This window comes from Metopolophium dirhodum, chromosome 1 (assembly GCF_019925205.1).
Source record: "Metopolophium dirhodum isolate CAU chromosome 1, ASM1992520v1, whole genome shotgun sequence".
NCBI classification, from domain to species: Eukaryota; Metazoa; Arthropoda; class Insecta; order Hemiptera; family Aphididae; genus Metopolophium; species Metopolophium dirhodum.
Window position 1 is genome coordinate 16,312,646 of NC_083560.1, and position 20,224 is coordinate 16,332,869.

General features: G+C 30.2%; 1 protein-coding gene and 1 long non-coding RNA gene across 2 annotated transcripts; one reads left to right on the forward strand and one right to left on the reverse strand.

Moving 5' to 3' along the window:
• Positions 1 to 811: 811 nt before the first annotated feature.
• LOC132936695 (uncharacterized) lies at positions 812 to 1,814 on the reverse strand. The gene is made up of 4 exons (XR_009663515.1): positions 1,617 to 1,814; positions 1,424 to 1,550; positions 1,099 to 1,249; positions 812 to 1,020 (listed from the first exon to the last, which is right to left on the reverse strand). It is a non-coding gene; the product is annotated as an uncharacterized LOC132936695 (long non-coding RNA).
• A 5,525-nt stretch (positions 1,815 to 7,339) lies between these two features.
• Positions 7,340 to 18,926, forward strand: LOC132936356 (uncharacterized). Its single transcript, XM_061003074.1, has 5 exons — positions 7,340 to 7,417; positions 7,520 to 7,629; positions 8,162 to 8,272; positions 8,753 to 8,856; positions 17,109 to 18,926. The coding sequence occupies exon 5, from the start codon at positions 17,154 to 17,156 to the stop codon at positions 18,615 to 18,617; it is 1,464 nt and encodes a 487-aa protein (XP_060859057.1). The 5' UTR covers positions 7,340 to 7,417; positions 7,520 to 7,629; positions 8,162 to 8,272; positions 8,753 to 8,856; positions 17,109 to 17,153; the 3' UTR covers positions 18,618 to 18,926.
• Positions 18,927 to 20,224: the final 1,298 nt, after the last annotated feature.

The window sequence follows — 20,224 nt, forward strand, 5'->3', positions numbered from 1 at the left end:
TAGTTTATTTCTTTATCACTATTTTCTTAACTACCTATGATAGCATATATATGAGCATAACATAATTTGTAATACAACTTGATATATGATGCAGGTACTACAAAGGTTGAAGTTCTCGATGACTGTAAAAAACCATTCATCCCGAGGTTTCTTGTTAATGAATTTGAACATGATGTGTCTTTTTTACCCATTGACAACTCTGAAATGTTTGTACAATTTTTTTCTTGTTTGTCTTGTAGTTGACTAAAAAAAAAATTAAATTCATAATTTCTGTTAATATTTTTCATTTTGAATTTATAATTTATAGCGATTATCTCCGAAAACAACTTGATAATTTAAATCAAAAACTTTTGGATGTTCAAAAAGAAAATGAACAGCTTCATATAAAAAATAAAGAGGATTTTAATTTAAATGTGCATGAGTTGTTTTCGTCAGTGTTCACTAAAACACAAATTAATTACTTTTTAAATGACAAAAAAAAAAATTAAAAAGTGGGAGAATGAGGATATTGTATCAGCGATAACACTCAGAAGTATTTCTACAGCCGCTTATTCATATCTGCTTCAAACTATTCCATTGCCAAGTATTCAATTATTTCAAAACTGATGTGGACTATTTCGACTGAACATGTAGTCGTATTTTAGGTATTTCTACATTAAGAAGATATGCCAAAACATTTTCCATAGAGCCAGGTGTATTAGATAATGTTTTAAGTATCATGAAACAAAAAGGTTATTAACATTAATAATTAATTAACTAATTAACATTTGGTAGTATTATAAATTATAATATTACTAATAATAACCTATTATTTAAGGTACATCCATATCTGATAGAGATAAAATTGTTGTTCTCTCTTTTGATGAAGTTTACATAGCACATGATGTATGCTATGATAAAGCAATTGATCAAGTTTTAGGACCACATCAAACTGTGCAAGTGGTCATGGTTAGAGGACTCTTCAAATCTTGGAAGCAGCCAGTCTTTTATTCTTATGACACACCAATGACTGCTTCAATACTAAACAACATAATTAATAAATTATATAACTGTGGATATAATGTGGCAGCAGTTACAAGTGATATGGGTCCTACTAACATTTCTTTGTGGAATTCATTGAAAGTTACCCATACAAATAGTAGTTTTTTACATCCAAACACTGGAAAAAACGTCCATGTCTTTGCTGATGTACCACATTTATTGAAATTGATAAGAAACAACATCATTGATCATGGATTTAACATGGTTACTGAAAATGGTAATACTTTAAGTTCATATAAATTGTGACAATTTTGTTTACTTCATATTATATTCATAACAATGTATTAAAATTTCTTTATGTTAAGGTAATAAATACATAGGTAAAAGTTTGTTTGAATCCTTGTTGAAAGTACAAGGTACAAATGACTTGACTTTTACTTACAAAGTGACAGAGTTTCATTTAAATGTCAGTGGAGTTCAACGTCAAAAAGTTAAAACCGCGGCCCAACTTCTTTCCAGGACCGTTGCTAAAGCAATGCAATACTATGGAGACACGGGTGCACTAACATCTAATTGGAAAGAAGTACACTCAAATTTCTCGAGTTTGGATATTATCACATTGTATAATTACTTACTATAATAATTGTTTATATTTAGTGTTCAGAAACAATTTTGTTGATAAATAACTGGTTTGATCTTCATAACTCTCAGCAAATGTTAGGGGACAATTCCAGTGCATATGGAATAAATTTGGATGAACAGAACCATATTTTAAGTTTGATGGATAATTTTATAAGTACAATGAGAGTACACGGAAAAAAAAAAACTTATGACATTCCAAAAGGGAATTCTGATTTCAAATTTATCTTTAAGAAACCTGTACAAAGATCTTAAAGATTATATTGGTATAGAATATATTATTACAAGACGACTTGACCAGGATGTAATTATAAGTTATTCTATCTACTTATTTATAAAAATAATTAATTATATGTACCTACATTTATTTAGGTATTAGAAAACTTTTTCAGTTTTATGAGAGGCATGGGAGGATCAAATGACCATCCAACCCCTATAGATTTCAAGTATCGGTAATATTGAATTTACATAACTCACTAAAATATTTAACCTTTATTAAAATTAATCATCTATATTTTTAAGCCTAAGATGGTACATATTAGGAAAGCATTCTTCAGCATTTTTCATAAAAAATAGTAACACTGAAGATTCTATAAATGAAAATTGTTTACTGGAATCAAATGATAAATTGAATGAAAAGGACACACCACTTACAGCTCAGATATTTCAGACTTCTGAAATATTAGAAGAATCTACTGTAACGGAAACTGAAACAATAGAAAATGAATGTTTAAAACTATTAAATTCTTTTGAACTAGAGGTAGGTATCAAAAATATTCAAGGAATTTAATAAATAAATTAAATAAATAGAATGTTAATATATACCATTGTGGTTTTAGACAACTGTTGAAGAATTATACACTGCAAAAGATCCATGCGAGGAAAATAATTTGATGTACATATCTGGTTCTGTAGCAAAAAAATTTAAAAATAAATATCCATTCCTAGAGGATAATAACAATGAACCAAATATTGAAAGTGGATCATGGATGTCTTATATATCAAAAGGTTATATTTTGTAGTTTGTATTCTGCATTCTAGTAATCTGAAAAAATGTTGTTAAAAAATCAAATTTGTTGTTTATTATTTTTAGGGTATCTTACGTGTCCATCAAAAGATCTTTGGAATGTGTCAAAAGTCCTTGAAACCATTTTTATGCAAGCATTTGATAATGAAAGGGGTATCGTAAAATAATTAACCACTATAGTTAATCAGCATGTAAATGAAAAATGCATAATGATACCAAATGAAGTCATAGAATGCCTGGTCCGTACAAGAATGTATATACGTATACGAGAAATGAATAGGGCAGAAAAACAGAAGTCAAAATTGAAATATTTAACACAGAAGAATACACAACGGAAAAACTTAAAAAAATTCATAAAATAAATAAAAAACCACTGAACTATACCTATTATTTAGTCCTGCTCCTGCATTGAATCCCCAATGATGTGTCACACTAATTGTCTACTTCATTTAATATTTTAATTATTATTGTTTAATGCATAATGGTGTCATGACCAAATGAACTAAACCAAATTAAAAACTAAACTACATTTATTTAGTAATGAATGCCGAATGGTTATGATATGAACAATAAAATATTTTTTCTTCTTAGGTATTTTACTGTTTCTGCCAAGTCTGGGGAAAATGCGCAGTGATAGGAAAAAATGGTTTTTTTGCGATCATGCCTGTTTATTTAGTCATGTGATGAATGTCTCCTGACGTGATATTAGTATCCATGTACTTATATGACACGGATAAACGTTCTGATTTGGCCAGATATAAGAAATGCCGCATTTATTTTAAATTACAATTATTTTACTGTACTTTACAGCCAGCTTATTATTATTTTAATTTAATAATATTGCGTTAGTGTAGTTTTTGAATGTCGTTTAAACTAGAGTGGGTAAAACTCAAAAATATGGTCTCGAACCGAACCTTGGTATGTCGAACCAAACCTTAGTATGTCGAACTGAACTTTTTAGTGTGATGTCGAACTCGAACCGAGCATTTTATTCAACATCGGACCACACGGTACCATATATTTCATTACCAAACTGAACCCAAAATAAACTTTTGAATTAAATGGCAAATGAAAGCTTTATACTTTATAGACGTATCACGTATACATTCAGTGTTGGGAAATATCTAGATAAGTAGATAATAATTATTTATATATAAATAATTTTAAGCTCGATTATATTTATTTTCATCTAACATCTTGATCAAATTCTATAGTTATCTATGTGTACCCATCTAATAAACATTAAACAATATTAATATTAGGTAGCTTTTAATATGATTCAGCGTGATACGAACTTCGATTATATAAATTATAAATAGTATAAAATAACAGGACCAAAATAAATATCCAAGTCTATAAATAATTCAATAGAACAAGAAATAATCAATGCCCGGACAATACCGTGGTTTTAATTTTACTTTTGTAATATTTTAAATTTATATGCATAGTATAATATAAAATACAGTATATAACTAAATAGACAATAGACAAAATAAAAATAAAATAAACATAACAATAAACACCGGGAACATTTTTAGTTCGAAACGTTCAACATGTTAGAATTTTTTGTTGTTCGTACATTTTTGAGATCGAACTATATAAATGTTCGAACTATTTTGATTTTCGAACTCTTTCGTTCGAGTTTGGTTCGGTTCGGCTTTTCAAACTTCGAACAGTTCGACCCACCTCTAGTTAAAACTAATAACGCGGGTCCTCTTTTTAGACAATTGCAGGTATGGACTGAATATTCGAATTGTTTAACGTGTATGAACCTAAAATGTACACACGTAACTACTACTATTATAGGATCTGCGCAAACAAATACCTATTATAATAATTTATAAATAATATCGATTTCAAAATAATGTACCTATCCAAATATATAATTATTTATGATTTACTATTAATTATTTTAGGTAATAATCAGATTTATTCTGTGGTAACAAAGTGGATCTATATAGCCTACCTACTCATCTCATAAATACATTTTTTTTTACCTTCTAGGGCAGTAAAAGTGCTTAGATTTTCTTCAACGGTTTTTTTTTGTTAGGAAAGTGAATCTAGTTTAGTACTTTGGGGGGTCAAAAGTAAAAATTTCCCAGTAGTTTTCAAAAGCGCCGTATAAAACAAAAGAAAAAGTTGAATCTATGATTTGAAAAAGTAATACAAGATTTCTCATAAGTTTGTCTACCATTTTCAAAAAAAAAAAAGCTGGATAAGTGGATGTCGCCCTGCTGTACAGAAGGTTACAAGTGGGTCACTGTAATGGATGGTGTTAAATTTGAATTCAATGATATAAAATCATTGTATAAGAAAAAAGATTCTGAACGAAGACGGTGTGTCAGTCTGGATTTTTTATATTGTCATTATTAATTATAGCCTGTTAGTTGAATTAATCAGTCAGCCTATGATATTACCAAGTATATTTGATGATATTATTGTGAATAAAATAATTTATATATAACCTATTTACGTGGAGCCTTGTTTTAAATTTTCAATCCTTAGCCATAAAAGTTAAACATTTTATACATTTTTCACCACAAAATAATTAATAAATTATAAATTTGATTGTCAAAATTTGAACTTTAAATGCTTATAAAAAAAAATTGTGCTTTATGTATTTTTAATATTTTTTAACTACTATTAGAATGATATATCAGGAGCCTTATATTAAATTTTCACGCTTTTTTACCCAGCAAATAAAATTTTATTGATATTTATAGAAAAAAAAACTAAAAAAATTGAAAACTGACAACGTCCGTAAACAGCTCAAAAAGAGTCAAAATATATTCAAAATTTTATCGTGTATAGAAAATGCTAATATAAACATTCAGTGAAATTTTCAAGTATCTACAGTCATTCGTTTTTTAATTACAATAAAATAAGAAAATTGTTACATGAGAAATCGAGTGAATATCAAATGTTGTAAAAATATAAATTTCAGACGCTCATAAAAATTTAATTTAAGTTTCTTGTAGACATTTTTTTTTTTGATAAAGGTAGACAAACTTATGAGTAATCTTATATTACATTTTCAAATCTTAGATTTAAAAAAAAAAATTTTTATGAATTCTCAACTCAAAATAGTTTGCTAATTTTCGTGATTTTTCTGTATTTTGTCAAAATTTGAACTATAAATGCTTATAAATAAAAACTGTGACTAAGGATTTTTAATTTTTTTCATCTGCCTTTGAAACAATAACCAAGGAGCCTTTTCAAAATATTTTGTAAATTTTATGGTGTATAGAAAATGCTAATATAAACATTCAGTCAAAATTTCATGTCCCTACGGTCATTTGTTTTAGAGTTACACCAAAAACCAAAATCTATTTTCTCGAAAACAGATTTTGCGTAAAAATTCCCGTTTTTCCTTAATTTTTCTTTTGTTTTTCACGTCGCTTGTGAAAACTACTGGGAAATTTTTATTTTTGACCCCCCCCCCCCCCCAAAGTACCAACTCGATTTACTTTCCTATCAGAAAAGTTACTATTGAAGAAAATCCAAGCACTTTTACTGTCCTAAAAGGTGATGACAGACACAAAAATAAAAAAAATAAAAAAAAAACCACACATCATTGTAAAATCAATACATTCATCGCTTCGCTCAGAATCTAAAATGTCTACAAGCAAATCAAATTACATTTTTATGAATTATGAGCGTATTCAACAGTAAATCCCGATATATCCGTATAATACCTACATACTACCCAAACAGCATTTTGTAATGATAATATTATAATAGTATTATAATAACGTTATACTAATATTACTCGTTAATACAATGTTATAATAATATAATTAATCAAAAAATTGCTGTCTGGGTAGGTAATTTAATTTCAATATTAATCGTAAAAATCCAAACCAATGAGTAATTTACTATAGCGCGTCTCCGTTATATTATTCTATACCGATTTCTTAAATAAAATAGAAAAATGTTGTTCTCAAGCCAAAATGTTTTGTCATTAATATATTTTATTTCCATCGTATTGTCGAGATTCAATCTATACGAATATTGGTATCAGCTGACGTCCCGAATCCGGAAGGTACAAATTATTTCCACCAGAGCGCGTTTTGTTAATTTGCCTCGTGTTCTATGGTCGGCATACCGTCTGTACCGTGATATTACTAAACAAGGTATGACAGCAGCACGGGCTAAGATAGGACTGGAAACGATACGATGGGCGGGTGACGGGGAGCCGGACCGCAATATTGCCTCGGTCCCTCTACTCTTTCCCGCCCAAATTTGTGCACAGCCAACATGTACGCTATCTGCTTGGTAAAATATCAACTATCTGTATGCTATAATATTTTCATTCTTACCATCATTACATTTTCCACCCACCCAGCCACTAGGTAGCGTTAAGACTAAGTAGCCGTGTACAACAGAAATCAGCAGAGGCACGTCTTCGGACCCGTTAAAAATGTGCTCGTTTCCAGTCCTCTCTATCTTAAACCGTGGTCGGCAGCCTATCCGCCGCGCAGTATGGGCGTAGCATGCATGGGGGCTACAGCCCCGCAGAAACTTTCATGGCAGCCCAACTTTCATGGTGTTTACTTTTATTTATTAATACTGTAGTCCTATATAGCCGCCACAGATAATTATACCAAACTACGCCCATGGCTGGTGGTCATTGGAAAAAAACGATAAAATTGCAACCAAATTGCACGAATAACGAAAACAGCTGTGACCAGCAGCGCGAACCATATAGGACCAAAACTCGTATTTTTGTGATAAGCTGCCGACATACCTGATTAGTGATTAGTTATCATGGTCTGTATCGCGTACCGCAGTAGCAGTGTTACGCAGTGACTGTGCGCGTCGATAATGTTATTATTATTATTATTATTAGTATTATTATTATTATTATTATAGTAACACTGTGCCGTAATATTTTACCGATCACAGCTGCTGACGGCCATTCCCATTTCTATGGTCATAGTCTCTGGTGCGTTCAGACGTCGATCCGCCGATACGACTTATAAGTAAGTTATACGACTAGCAAGTGGTTCGGTTGTTCGTCGTTGAAATTATTACCAGTTAGTAAGAACAGTTGACCGGCTTCCGTAGTCGTGAGTTGCGACTTGTTGGTCGTAGTAATTGGGCGTAGTAGGTGTGGCGAGTGATTATTTTTTTACATCCATACCGGTTAGGTTAGGTTGCGTTTACTATAAAAGCCACAATGACGCATTGTAATAGCTGTTCCTTTTCATCGTACCCAGTGTTAATCGCGACCAGTCCGCAATCCAATAGTCATTTATCATTTCAATTTACTATTGGTTAAATTGTATTAAAGATCAACATTAGATAGTACCTACCTGCTATATAGGCCCGTTTCACGCATGCGCATCTAACGAGAGATTTTCGATATAGATTTTCTTCAAGTTCATACGCCCCAGCGGGCCTTAAGATGTATGCGATTAATTCGGTTCTACATTACTTAAAGCCTCCACTGTATTATTGCATTATGTTTACAATATTATTGTATTGATTGATTTGATATTATCATTATTTCAGCCGGCTCTGAAAATAATACTGTCAGATGAATCCAAGAGGATAATATTAATATAATAGATACCAAAATTCGTCCAGCTACTGAAGTGCGTGGCGAAGAGTATCGGAATCAAGGTATGTAAATGTTTGAAAAGTTTTCTTAGTTAGGCAAACTTAGAATTTGACTTCAAAATTGAATGTGTTGAATCAGTGGTATTACTTAAATGACATCACTTTGTCACAAGCTGTACCTACTGCTGTACTCAATTTTATAAATGTACAGAAAAATTTGCTTAAAAATCTTGTCCGGTCATGTTACTGAATTGAATCAGCAATCTAATAGTTCTTAATGTAAGTTACTGAAATATTGTACTTTATACACGATAAGTAGTATTTTCATTATTGATTAAATTATATTAAATATTCCTAATAGGTGGGCCTGGTATGCTTGTGTATCATACGTACGTTTTTTGATTTACCAAGCTGTTAGACGGGCTTTAGAATATATGTGATTAATTAGATTCTATATTATTATAGTCTCTACGACTGTACTATTGCAGTATGTTTATAATATAACTTTAGGTATTGATTGATTTGGTATTATCACTATTTCAGCTGACGCTGAAAAATACTGTCAAATGAATCCAAGAAGATAAAATATAATAGTTACCAAAATTGTCCGGCTACTGAAGCGTGTGGTGCTAAGTATCAGAATCAAGGTTTGTAAAGGGTATTTAAATTTACTTAGTAAGGTAGACTTAGAATTAAAAAATTTGAATGTTTTGACTCAGTGGTATCACTTAAATTACATCACTTAGTTACAAGCTGTAGTGCTGCACTATGATTTTGTGTGAATGCATTTTCTCTGTGTTGCTAATGAACCAGAGAAAGCAAGTGTTTTAATCCTCTCAAGTATCTTATCGACCCTTGCTTGTATCTTAATGTATATTTCTAATTGTTCAATATAAACAGAAAAACAAAATATGAAAATATGTACCAAATTTGTTGACATTTAATATTTTTATATTTTAACATGTCAATTAGTTATTTTATGTACATACAAAACACTACAAATGACATTTTATGTTGTTTAAATAGAAAAAATATGTTACTTGGCATTGTTTTTAAATATGCTTGCTAGATGTTGAAAATAGATGTGTTATTATTAATATTATTAACAAATGTTTGAAAACATATTGACTTATGTCACTATTTGTTTTTAAATAATCATTTTTGTCTATTTGTGTAATTTGAGTATTAAATCAAATAATAAATAAGTAACAATAGATTTTATTTATAATAATTCCTGTGTAAAACTAAGTTATTCATTGATGTTAGTTATTATAAGATGAATAAATCACTATACAATTTAATAAAAATTTAAAAGTAAGATTATTATCTTGGACACTTCTAGGCTTTTTATTATATTTTAATTTTAAAGCGTGTTATGAGTATTTTAAAATTGTAAATTGTTTGTTCATCTTAAAATAATCAGAACTCGCTTTAAAATTAAAATATAATAAACACCCTATGAGATGCCCTAATTACGTTTTAAATCTTAGATTTAAATTTCATAAGAGGTCATTTCACTGTAATCTTACAAATTACATAGTAAAATGTATTATTGTGAACGTAAAACTTGCCATGTTGTACATTTGTAAGACAATGACAACACATTCGGTTCGGTGTCTTCTTAACTCCTATTTGCTTCACCTTTGTTTCAAATATAACAAACTGATTATTTTCTTATAACATAAAATTATAAATGGATAATTTTTATTTATAATAGAATACAGATACTTCAACCTCCTAAAGGTTGGAAGTATTGCTTGAAGGTCATAATAAGTATAAGTAATTATATTTTATTATTAAAATTGATTATGAATTTACTAACATAGCATATTTTGTACCAATATATATATTTTCTTCTTCTATCCCACTTAGATTTTTTTCTTCAACTAAAATAACTTTTCCAATATCATCAGCATTTAATATAACTCACATTCACATTGAAAACATTGATCTTTTTTAGGTAAAAAACAAAAAATATTAAACTCAGTATAAAAAGCGGGTAAGTGCATGTCGCACTGCTGTACAGTAGGTTACAAGTGGGACAATGTATAATGGGTTGTATTAAACTTGAATTCAATGATATAATATCATTGTATAAGAAAAACGATTCTGAGCGGAGACGGTTTATCAGTCTGGATTTTTTAAATGTTTATTATTTATTATAGCCTTTTATTAGAGTTAATAGGATATATGGGTGGCGGCAGACTTCTCTTTAGTGTGTAATTGTGTATAGTATAACACTATTATAGCTTTATACTAATTCTAAGACTAAGGCTAAAAGGACAACCGATTACTCATTACTACAATTAAACTAATTAGTGATGATGTATAACAACCCATGAAAAAGTAATAGTAATTTTGTAAATTGTTTTATCTGGATAAAACTATGTGTAAGTACCTACACTTGTAGTTTGTGTTACATATTTCTAATAAGTATCATTTTTATGTTTTTTTTATATATTATATTTAAGTAGGTATTAAACTCTTAATTTGTAATTACATTTACTTTAACTAAATATCAATTTGTGTGCTCTTAATTTTATATGTACTGATAACAAAAAAGGTGGGTAAGTGGATGTCACTCTGCTGTACAGTAGTTTACAAGTGGGTCACTGTAATGGATGGTGTTAAATTTGAATTCAATGTTATAGTATCATTGTATAAGAAAAACGATTCTGAGCGAAAACGGTCAGTCAGCCTATGATATTACCAAGTATATTTGATGATATTATTGTGAATAAAGTAATTTATATATAACCTATTTACGTGGAGCCTTGTTTTAAATTTTCAATCCTTGGCTATAAAAGTTGAACATTTTATAAATTTTTAACTACAAAATAATTATTAAATTTTGTCAAAATTTAAACTTTAAATGCTTGTAAAAAAAAGTTGTGCCTATGTATTTTTAATATTTTTCAACTGCTATTGGAACAATATAGCAGAAGCCTTGTATTAAATTTTCAAGCTATTTTAACCAACAAATAAAATTTTATTGACATTCATAGAAAAAAATACTAATAAAATTGAAAACTGAAAATGTTTCTAAACAGTTCAAAACAAATCAAAATATTTTTAAAATTGTATCGTCTATAGAAATTGCAAGTATAAACAACCAGTGAAAATGTCATGTTCATTTGTTTTAGAGTTACACCAAAAACCAAAATCGATTTTCTCAAAAACAGATTTTGCTTAAAAATTCCCGTTTTTCCTTGGTTGATATGTACGTTGAAATCACAGAACATATACATAAATATATATAAATATTATATTTCTCCTGGGGTATCATAGCTATTACTTTGCAATGGCTACCCCTCGCTATCCCGTAATGACGCCTATGGCTTGTACATATATGCCCGTATTCAGAAATACTTAAGCGTGTCATTCCCCATATTTATTTACTAGTTATGAATACTAAAGATAATTTATAATCTAAATTACGATTATATGACAAGAACAAAATAAATTAATAATCTTTTGAGCCTAATTGCTTAATTGTGATTCTGTATAATATCATCACAAACACTTGTTTATACAATATATTGTAAATTCTCAACAACATTGTATGTAATTAATAGATTTGTTTTCATATTATCAAACAAATTATTTTAAACCTCGACATCCTGGCAATATTAGATTCTGAGCGAAGCGATGAATGTATTGATTTTACAATGATGTGTGTTTTATTTTTATTTTTTTTTGTGTCTGGCATCACCTTTTAGGACAGTAAAAGTGCTTGGATTTTCTTCAACAGTATCTTTTTTGATAGGAAAGTGAATATAGTTGGTACTTTGGGGGGTCAAAAGTAAAAATTTCCCAGTAGTTTTCAAAAGCGACGTGAAAAACAAAAGAAAAATTAAGGAAAAACGGGAATTTTAATGCAAAATCTGTTTTCGAGAAAATCGATTTTGGTTTTGGTGTAACTCTGAAACAAATGACCGTAGGGACATGAAATTTTGACTGAATGTTTATAATTGCATTTCCTATACACCATAACATTTTTCAAATATTTTGACTCTTTTTGAGCTGTTTACGGACATTGTCAGTTTTAAATTTTTTTAGTTTTTTTTTCTATAAATATCAATAAAATTTTATCTGTTGAGTAAAAAAGCTTGAAAATTTAATAGAAGGCTCCTAGGTTATTGTTTCAAAGGCAGATGAAAAAAATTAAAAATCCTTAGTCACAGTTTTTATTTATAAGCATTTAAAGTTCAAATTTTGACAAAATACAGAAAAATCACGAAAATTAGCAAACTATTTTGAGTTGAGAATTCATTAAAATTTTTCTTTTTAAATCTAAGATTTGAAAATGTAATATAAGATTACTCATAAGTTTGTCTACCTTTATCAAAAAAAAAATGTCTACAAGAAACTTAAATTAAATTTTTATGAGCGTCTGAAATTTATGTTTTTACAACATTTGATATTCACTCGATTTCTCATGTAACAATTTTCTTATTTTATTGTAATTAAAAAACGAATGACTGTAGATACTTGAAAACATTCAATATTGACTAAATGTTTATAGTTGCATTTCCTATACACCATAACACCATAACATTTTCCAACATTTGACTTATTTTGAGCGGTTTACGGACATTGTCAATTTCCATTTTTTTTAGTTTTTTTTTCTATAAGTATCAATAAAATTTTATCTGTTGAGTAAAAAAGCTTGAAAATTTAATAGAAGGCTCCTGATATATCGTTCTAATAGCAGTTGAAAAATATTAAAAATACATAGGCACAATTTTTTTTTATAAGCATTTATAGTCAAATTTTGACAACATTTATCAAATTTGTAGTTTATTAATTATTTTGTAGTTAAAAATGTATAAATTGTTTAACTTTTATGGCTAAGGATTGAAAATTTAAAACAAGGCTCTACGTAAATAGGAGGTTATATATAAATTACTTTATTCACAATAATATCATCAAATATACTTGATAATATCATAGGCTCACTGACCGTTTTCGCTCAGAATCGTTTTCCATCCATTACAGTGACCCACTTGTAACCTACTGTACAGCAGAGCGACATCCACTTACCAACCTTTTTTTTATTTGAAGTTATAATATATCTGATGTTTTTCAACTAAAACTTTTTTATTGTGAATATTGTGTATTATAAATTAAGTATTTTGTGTCCTTCATCAATTGATCACATGCTTTTTAAAACCTTTATCAAATAATTCCTGTTATTTACAATACTCATATTATTTTATGTTATGTTTTGGATGCTACTTACTAGAAAACTATTATCTTTTGTAAAATATTATAATTAGGAAAAGTCAAAGATAAATATTATCAAAATATATTATATACAAACTTAAGATGTCTAGGACATTATTTAACTATATCAATATTGTAGTTAAGTATAATACATTTTATATGTACTGATAACAAAAAAGGTGGGTAAGTGGATGTCACTCTGCTGTACAGTAGTTTACAAGTGGGTCACTGTAATGGATGGTGTTAAATTTGAATTCAATGTTATAGTATCATTGTATAAGAAAAACGATTCTGAGCTGTTTGATGATTATAGAACCACTTTGTATAAGTATTTAATATACCCAAGTAGATTCATACTAGCCTATAAATATAATGCCAAAATATTAAGGTGTCCAAATTCTGTTTAAATCGTATTTGGGATATTACTACAGTTTATTATGTTGTATTAAAAGGCGTTTGGAAACCGATAATTCAGAGTGGAGCTCTCATAACTCGTTTTGTTTTTCGTAACTTTAAATCAAAACATTATCAACTTATTATACCAACATTATAGGGGCCCCAGAACCTCCGAATTAAGAGTAATATTATTGTCGTCTGACCAGCCTCCCTACAAATTATTAGATACAATCTGTAACTTGTCGCTTGATGGTATATTATCATCGTCAGACGTCAGTGACGTCATTTAATTTTTTTTTAATACGCACACCCTGTATAGAATTTATATCCCTTTTCAGGCCGACTAATGTGGGTTAGAACTTAAAAGTGGGCCAAATCACAACAATATTAGATTTTAAATACCTACCCAAATAAATAATATATCTATGCGATGTTTTTGGAAAAAATTAACAATAATTTCAACCAATTGGCTATAATAATATTATTTGTTTCTGATATCTACATTCTTCACAAAATCGCTCATAATGGTTTTTCGTATGCAATGATTTATCAATTACATATCATCAAATTTAAATTTAACACATCTATGAACAGAGTGGTGTCCTCTGTAATTCAGATTTTCTTTTATATAGAACTTCATTAAAATTACTTGGAACCCTTAAAATGAATTTACCATTACATATGCAAATGCCATTAGATACCCAGTTGACAGTTAACCAAACCAAAATAATTTTTTATAACCCAAACAAATCTTATCCAGTTCTAAAATGTTTTTTTTTTTATTTAACATTGCATAATATTATAGATACTTATTACTTAATACATTTATATATATATTATAATAAGTAACAATCAAGCCGATACCTTATAAACTCATACCTCAAATTAAAAGATAGCATTATATTCATATCATCGAAATGGGTATTACTTTAAAATTATTACAAATATTAATAAATTTAATACAATAATTATTATTCAGTAGTTCTCAAAAATAAGGAAAAGCATAGATTTTTAACAAAATTCCAGTTTTGTATTTTAGTGCAATTTTAAAGAAAATAACCGTAAATACTAAATACATGCAATTTTCAACAATGTTAATACAAGCATTTTATCAAAATATTTTGACACTTTTTGAGCTATTTATAGGTATAAGAAAATTTCGATTATTATTAGTTTTTTTTTAAATTATTGCCGTTAACACATATTTCGTTCGATCACAAAACTTGAAAGCTTAATACAAGGTTCCTCATAAGTTGTTGGATAAAATTAAATATATAGCATAAGTCCACGGTCATTTACTATGAGCGTCTGAAGTTAGTATTTTGACAAAATTTGTCAAAATCACAAAAATTTATAGATTATTTTGAGTTACATTTTTCTATTTATATATAAAATTAAAAAATTCAATACAAGATTCATCATTAGTTTTGCTACTTTCAACAAAAAAAAAGTAACCGGAAAGTCACATTAATATGCGCAACTAGGGGAGAGGGCTTGGGTAGGCTCAGCCCACCCAGTTTTTGAACGTAATGTAATTCCTAAATCCGACGAAGAAATAGTTTTTTCGAAAGAACTATTTTTCCGTTTAAAGTTAAGTCTAAATAAAAGTTCTATCAAAAAGTTTATATACGCTTAAATATTTTTCGGAAATTTTATTTTGTAACAAAAAATATTTAAGGTTCAGTATATGTACCATTATATACGATAAACAAAATTAGGTATTCATATTTCACCTTAAACATTTCCGAAAGAAAAACAATTAGTTGCTGGCGGTTTGAAACATTTTGTATCGGAATTTGGAGCAGATTTTTTTCAATCGACAACCAAGCGTTAATCTGTAAATAATTTTGACATTATACATATTTTGAGTGCATAAATTAAAAATATTATGCTTATAAATGCATATTTCTACATTTTTTAGTGCTTATTTTAATGCATCTTTTTCCAATGCTAATTTATATATATTTTAGTGCATGAACTTACGAACCCTGGATCTATGTAGGTATATCGTAAGACGATATTAAGATAAAATCACACTACAGTCTCATTCATTTTTTATGAGCGTTTGATGTTAGACATTGGATATTCACCCAAAAAATATTAAAGATCCACAGGCACAATTTTATTTATAAACATTGAAAATGAACATTTTGACAAAATTCGTCAAAATCTCGAAAATTTGCAAAATATTTTGTAGTTATAAATGTATAAAATGTTAAATTTTTATAGCTAAGGATTGAAAATTTTAAACAAGGATTGTCATAAATGGTTCATACTATAACCAAACAATTAAAAAAGTATATTATACAGTTTTTTTTATATAAATTTCAAATTTAATATTTAAACGAAGTATAATAATTTTAGTGATTTTTTTGTAATTTAAAAATAATATTCTGGGTACTTAAAACTTTTAAAAAATATTATCATATTTTATACACACAATGACATTTTCAAATGCAATTTTTTCAACAAAAATTAATTTAGCCTATTGTATAGTACTAATGCCTAATAGTAAAATAAATTACTCTAATTGCAATTCACAATAATATCGGAAAATATACTTAGTCATTAGTACCTAATATTTTGTAATATATTTTAACCACAGCCTGTTTTCGCTCAGAATCATTATTCGTTTACAATGATGTCCGCCTTTAGTTTTAATTGTTGTATCTACCTAATCATTGATGGTAAAATTGCAATTTTTATAATGCAGTATTATACATTTTTACATAAATATAACAAAGGTACATACAGTGACGGCTGACGTTTAACGTGGCTGGGTGCTTAATTATTTTGAGTAGTCCTGAACCATTTTTGATATTTCGTGGAATACATTTACTTTCATATAACTATAGATTTTGTTAGAATATTTGAAGACCGTATTATATTTGTATATTAAATTGTTTGCATTATTAGTTTACTATTTAAGAAATTTTCTCTTTTTTTGTGGCAAATGGTGGGTGGACAACAATCCCTCAAATTTATTTTCACATATGGTGCTAATTAAGCCCGTGTTTCTTTCTTTTAAATGTTAATGAATTTCTGAGTGATAATTAGCTTTGATATAACCTACAGCCATGAGTTCACTTACTTACTGGACTTACCTCGTATGTACGTTCTAAAGATAATAATCCTTAATACCTCTTTACGCATTTTTTAAAATATAAATAATATATTGCATTGACTATAAATTTAAAATTTGAATTTTCATACCAGCCACGTGGCTGTTCTATAATTGATTGTTGTTCTACATGTTTTGTGTTTTATTCATTTACAGGGCGTCCTCTGGCCGTGATTTTCTTTTTTGGACAATCACGTTATCATGGCCGACGACAACAGTACTTCCGCAGTGTTCAGTCTGGCGATGATTGCTTACAGAACGTGCAATGAAATTCAGCGGAACCAGTATTGGGATTATGAAGTACCGCGCTTGGATTTACAACAGTGTTGCAAAGCATTATTTGAAATTATCATTTTTAACACTGTCAGTGGCGAGTTCCGTCCAAACGGCGATAGACGGTCTATGTGTACGAAGATATGCTCGAACGTTCTGTTCCGAGAAATTACCGAAAGATACACATATTTATGCAACATGGCCGCGTATAATGGGCACGTGGATTGCTTGAAGATGGCCCACGAGTTGGGCTGCCCGTGGAACACGAACGTACCCTGTCACGCGATCATGAAGGGACACCTGAACTGTGTGATATACGCCCATAAAAACGGGTGTCCCTGGGACGCTGAGACCTGCACCACCGCAGCTAGATATGAGAACATCGAGTGTCTGAAGTACGCACTGGACAACGGTTGCCCGTGGGACTTCGAGTGCACGTGGCGCGAAGCCTTGGTGAAAGGGCGCATCGTGTTATTGCGGTACTTGCGCGAAACCTGGGGTCCTGAAACGCTCGTGACGGCCGCGTCCGGTGGACATTTTCGGATACTCCGGTACGCGTTAGAGAATGGCTGTCCAAGCTCCGTGACCGCGTGCAGCAGTGCAGCGATGTCCGGCCAACTCGAGTGTCTCAAATACCTGCACAGGAACGGTGTTCCGTGGGACTCCGATACGTGCCTAGAGGCCGCGAAATCTGGGCACATCGACTGTCTGCATTACGCGTTGAGCAACGGGTGTCCGTGCACAGCAGCGGCGGGCTACGAGGCAGCGAAGAATGGCCGAACAGATTGCCTTGTTTACCTGCACGCGAACGATATTCCCATTGACTGGTATACGTGCTTAGGAGCCGCGAGGAGTGGAAACATAGACTGTCTCCGTTACACGATCGTCAACGGGTGTCTGGCCAACGAAGAAACGTGCGCCGAGGCGGCGAGTTATGGCCACGCGGCGTGCCTGGCGTACCTGCGCAAGCTCGGCGTTCCCTGGGACTCGCGCACGTGCACAGGAGCCGTGAGATCTGGGGACATGGACTGTTTCCATTACGCAGTCCGTAACTGGTGTCCGGGCGACGCACTATCGTGCGCCGAAGCGGCGCGTCTCGGCCGTTTGGCGTGCCTGGAGCAACTGTACTTACGCCGCGTCCCCTGGGACTCGCGCACGTGCACAGAAGCCGTGAGAAATGGGCACGTCGACTGTCTCAAATTCGCGCTCAGGCATGGCTGTCCAATCGACCGATCGTCGTGCATGCGCCTCGCATTAGCCAACGGACACGTGGACTGCCGGTTTTACATTCGCGATTACTTTCGATCTTCACGGTTGGTGCGGGATAGAAATTTCCCAGTTCGGTATAAACGCGTACGTGCTAGACAACGGCGGTTAGCGCGACGAATATAAAATTCGTGTTAAGGCGTAATTACAGCTACGTCGTGTGTCGTGTTGTGCGAGGGCTTGGTTATTATATGGTTACGGCTGGTAACCAATATGGTTTAAAAGTTGAACAGTAGTCAATCCTTGGTTTACTCGGTTGCAACTTGGTTATTACATGATACCAAAAAAGTAACATCCAATCACAGTACGATTTTATCGACACCGCACGACACATGACGCAGCTGTGAATCCGGCTTTACTAAGGGCCAATTGCACCGTCTGGTACGGTTAAACTTCGATTGCGCTTAATCGGCTGACAACAGATATTTAACCGGACAAATTCGGCCATGTGGACTGCCTGCCCGGTGTATGCACTCCGTATAAATATGTTTGTAATTATTTTACGTGTGTATATATATATATATTATGTTAGTTTTGATATTAGAGTGAATTTTCATATTATCAAACATTTAGGTAAGAACATTATCTGTGCTCAAGCGTCGGGTTTTTTCATTTTCAAGCAAGATATGGCTATGTGAAATATCAAAAATTAAAAATACTCAAATCTCGCTTGAAAATGAAAATATCAACATATCGACGACGCTTCAGCACAGATAATGTTCTTATCTAAAAGTACACATAGTTACCATCATCTTAAATAGGTACTTATAAAAAAAAAGTCGTGGCTATATGGATTTTTAATATTTTGCAACTGCTCTTATAACTACTTATGAAGAGCCTTGTATTACATTTTCAAGCATTTCGACGCAGTGGAAAAAATTTTATTGACATTTATAGAAAACAAATTAAAATGCTTTCAAATTTCAAATGTCAATAACTAACTCAGAGTGAGTCAAAATTCCAATTTTTTAATTTTTTAATTTGGATATTTAATGTTTATGTTAATCCTACTTATTATACACGTTACATAACAAATATTAATTTAAATGTACCTCTTTACCGCAAACATTTTGGCATGAAAAGTTCTATTTCGATGGAAATTAAATTATGACGTAGACTACTTAGAATTAATATATAAAATTTTAATAATGTATAAATGATTTGAAATCTTACTTAAATAATATTGATCTTACACTAATTAATTTATGATTAATCACAAATGTAATATGTAATTTCTATCTATAGTATTATAAATATTTAGTATGCCATTAACTGAATTCAAATAAACTTCCCAGCTCAAGCTATGCTTATTGGGAAGTTATCAATCTTTGTATTATTTATTTTATATAATATAGTTAACATCTGTACTTCTTCGTTTTTTTTTTTTATTTGTGAAATAAATGTATTATTATTAGTTGTAGAATAACATACTTATTAATTTATTTATTAATAATAAATATATACTTGTAAAAATGTAATTTTATAAAGAAATTTATCTTTATGTGTAAAATAACTACATAAAAGCCATAATATAAGCTACAAATATTAAAAATAATGGCAATAATAGTTTTATTTTTTAAATATGGAACTAATAAAAGTTTTGAGGGTTAATTTTAAATTTAACACAAAACTGTAGAAATAAATAATCTGGTCTGAATCGTGTCAAACATGTTCTTAATATAGTAATAGTTAAATTAGTATTGAACTTATAACAAGCACAATAAGAATGATTT

Coding starts and splice junctions, on each gene's coding strand:
- LOC132936356 (XM_061003074.1), top strand. CDS start 17,154: ATGGCCGACGACAACAGTACTTCCGCAGTGTTCAGTCTGGCGATGATT.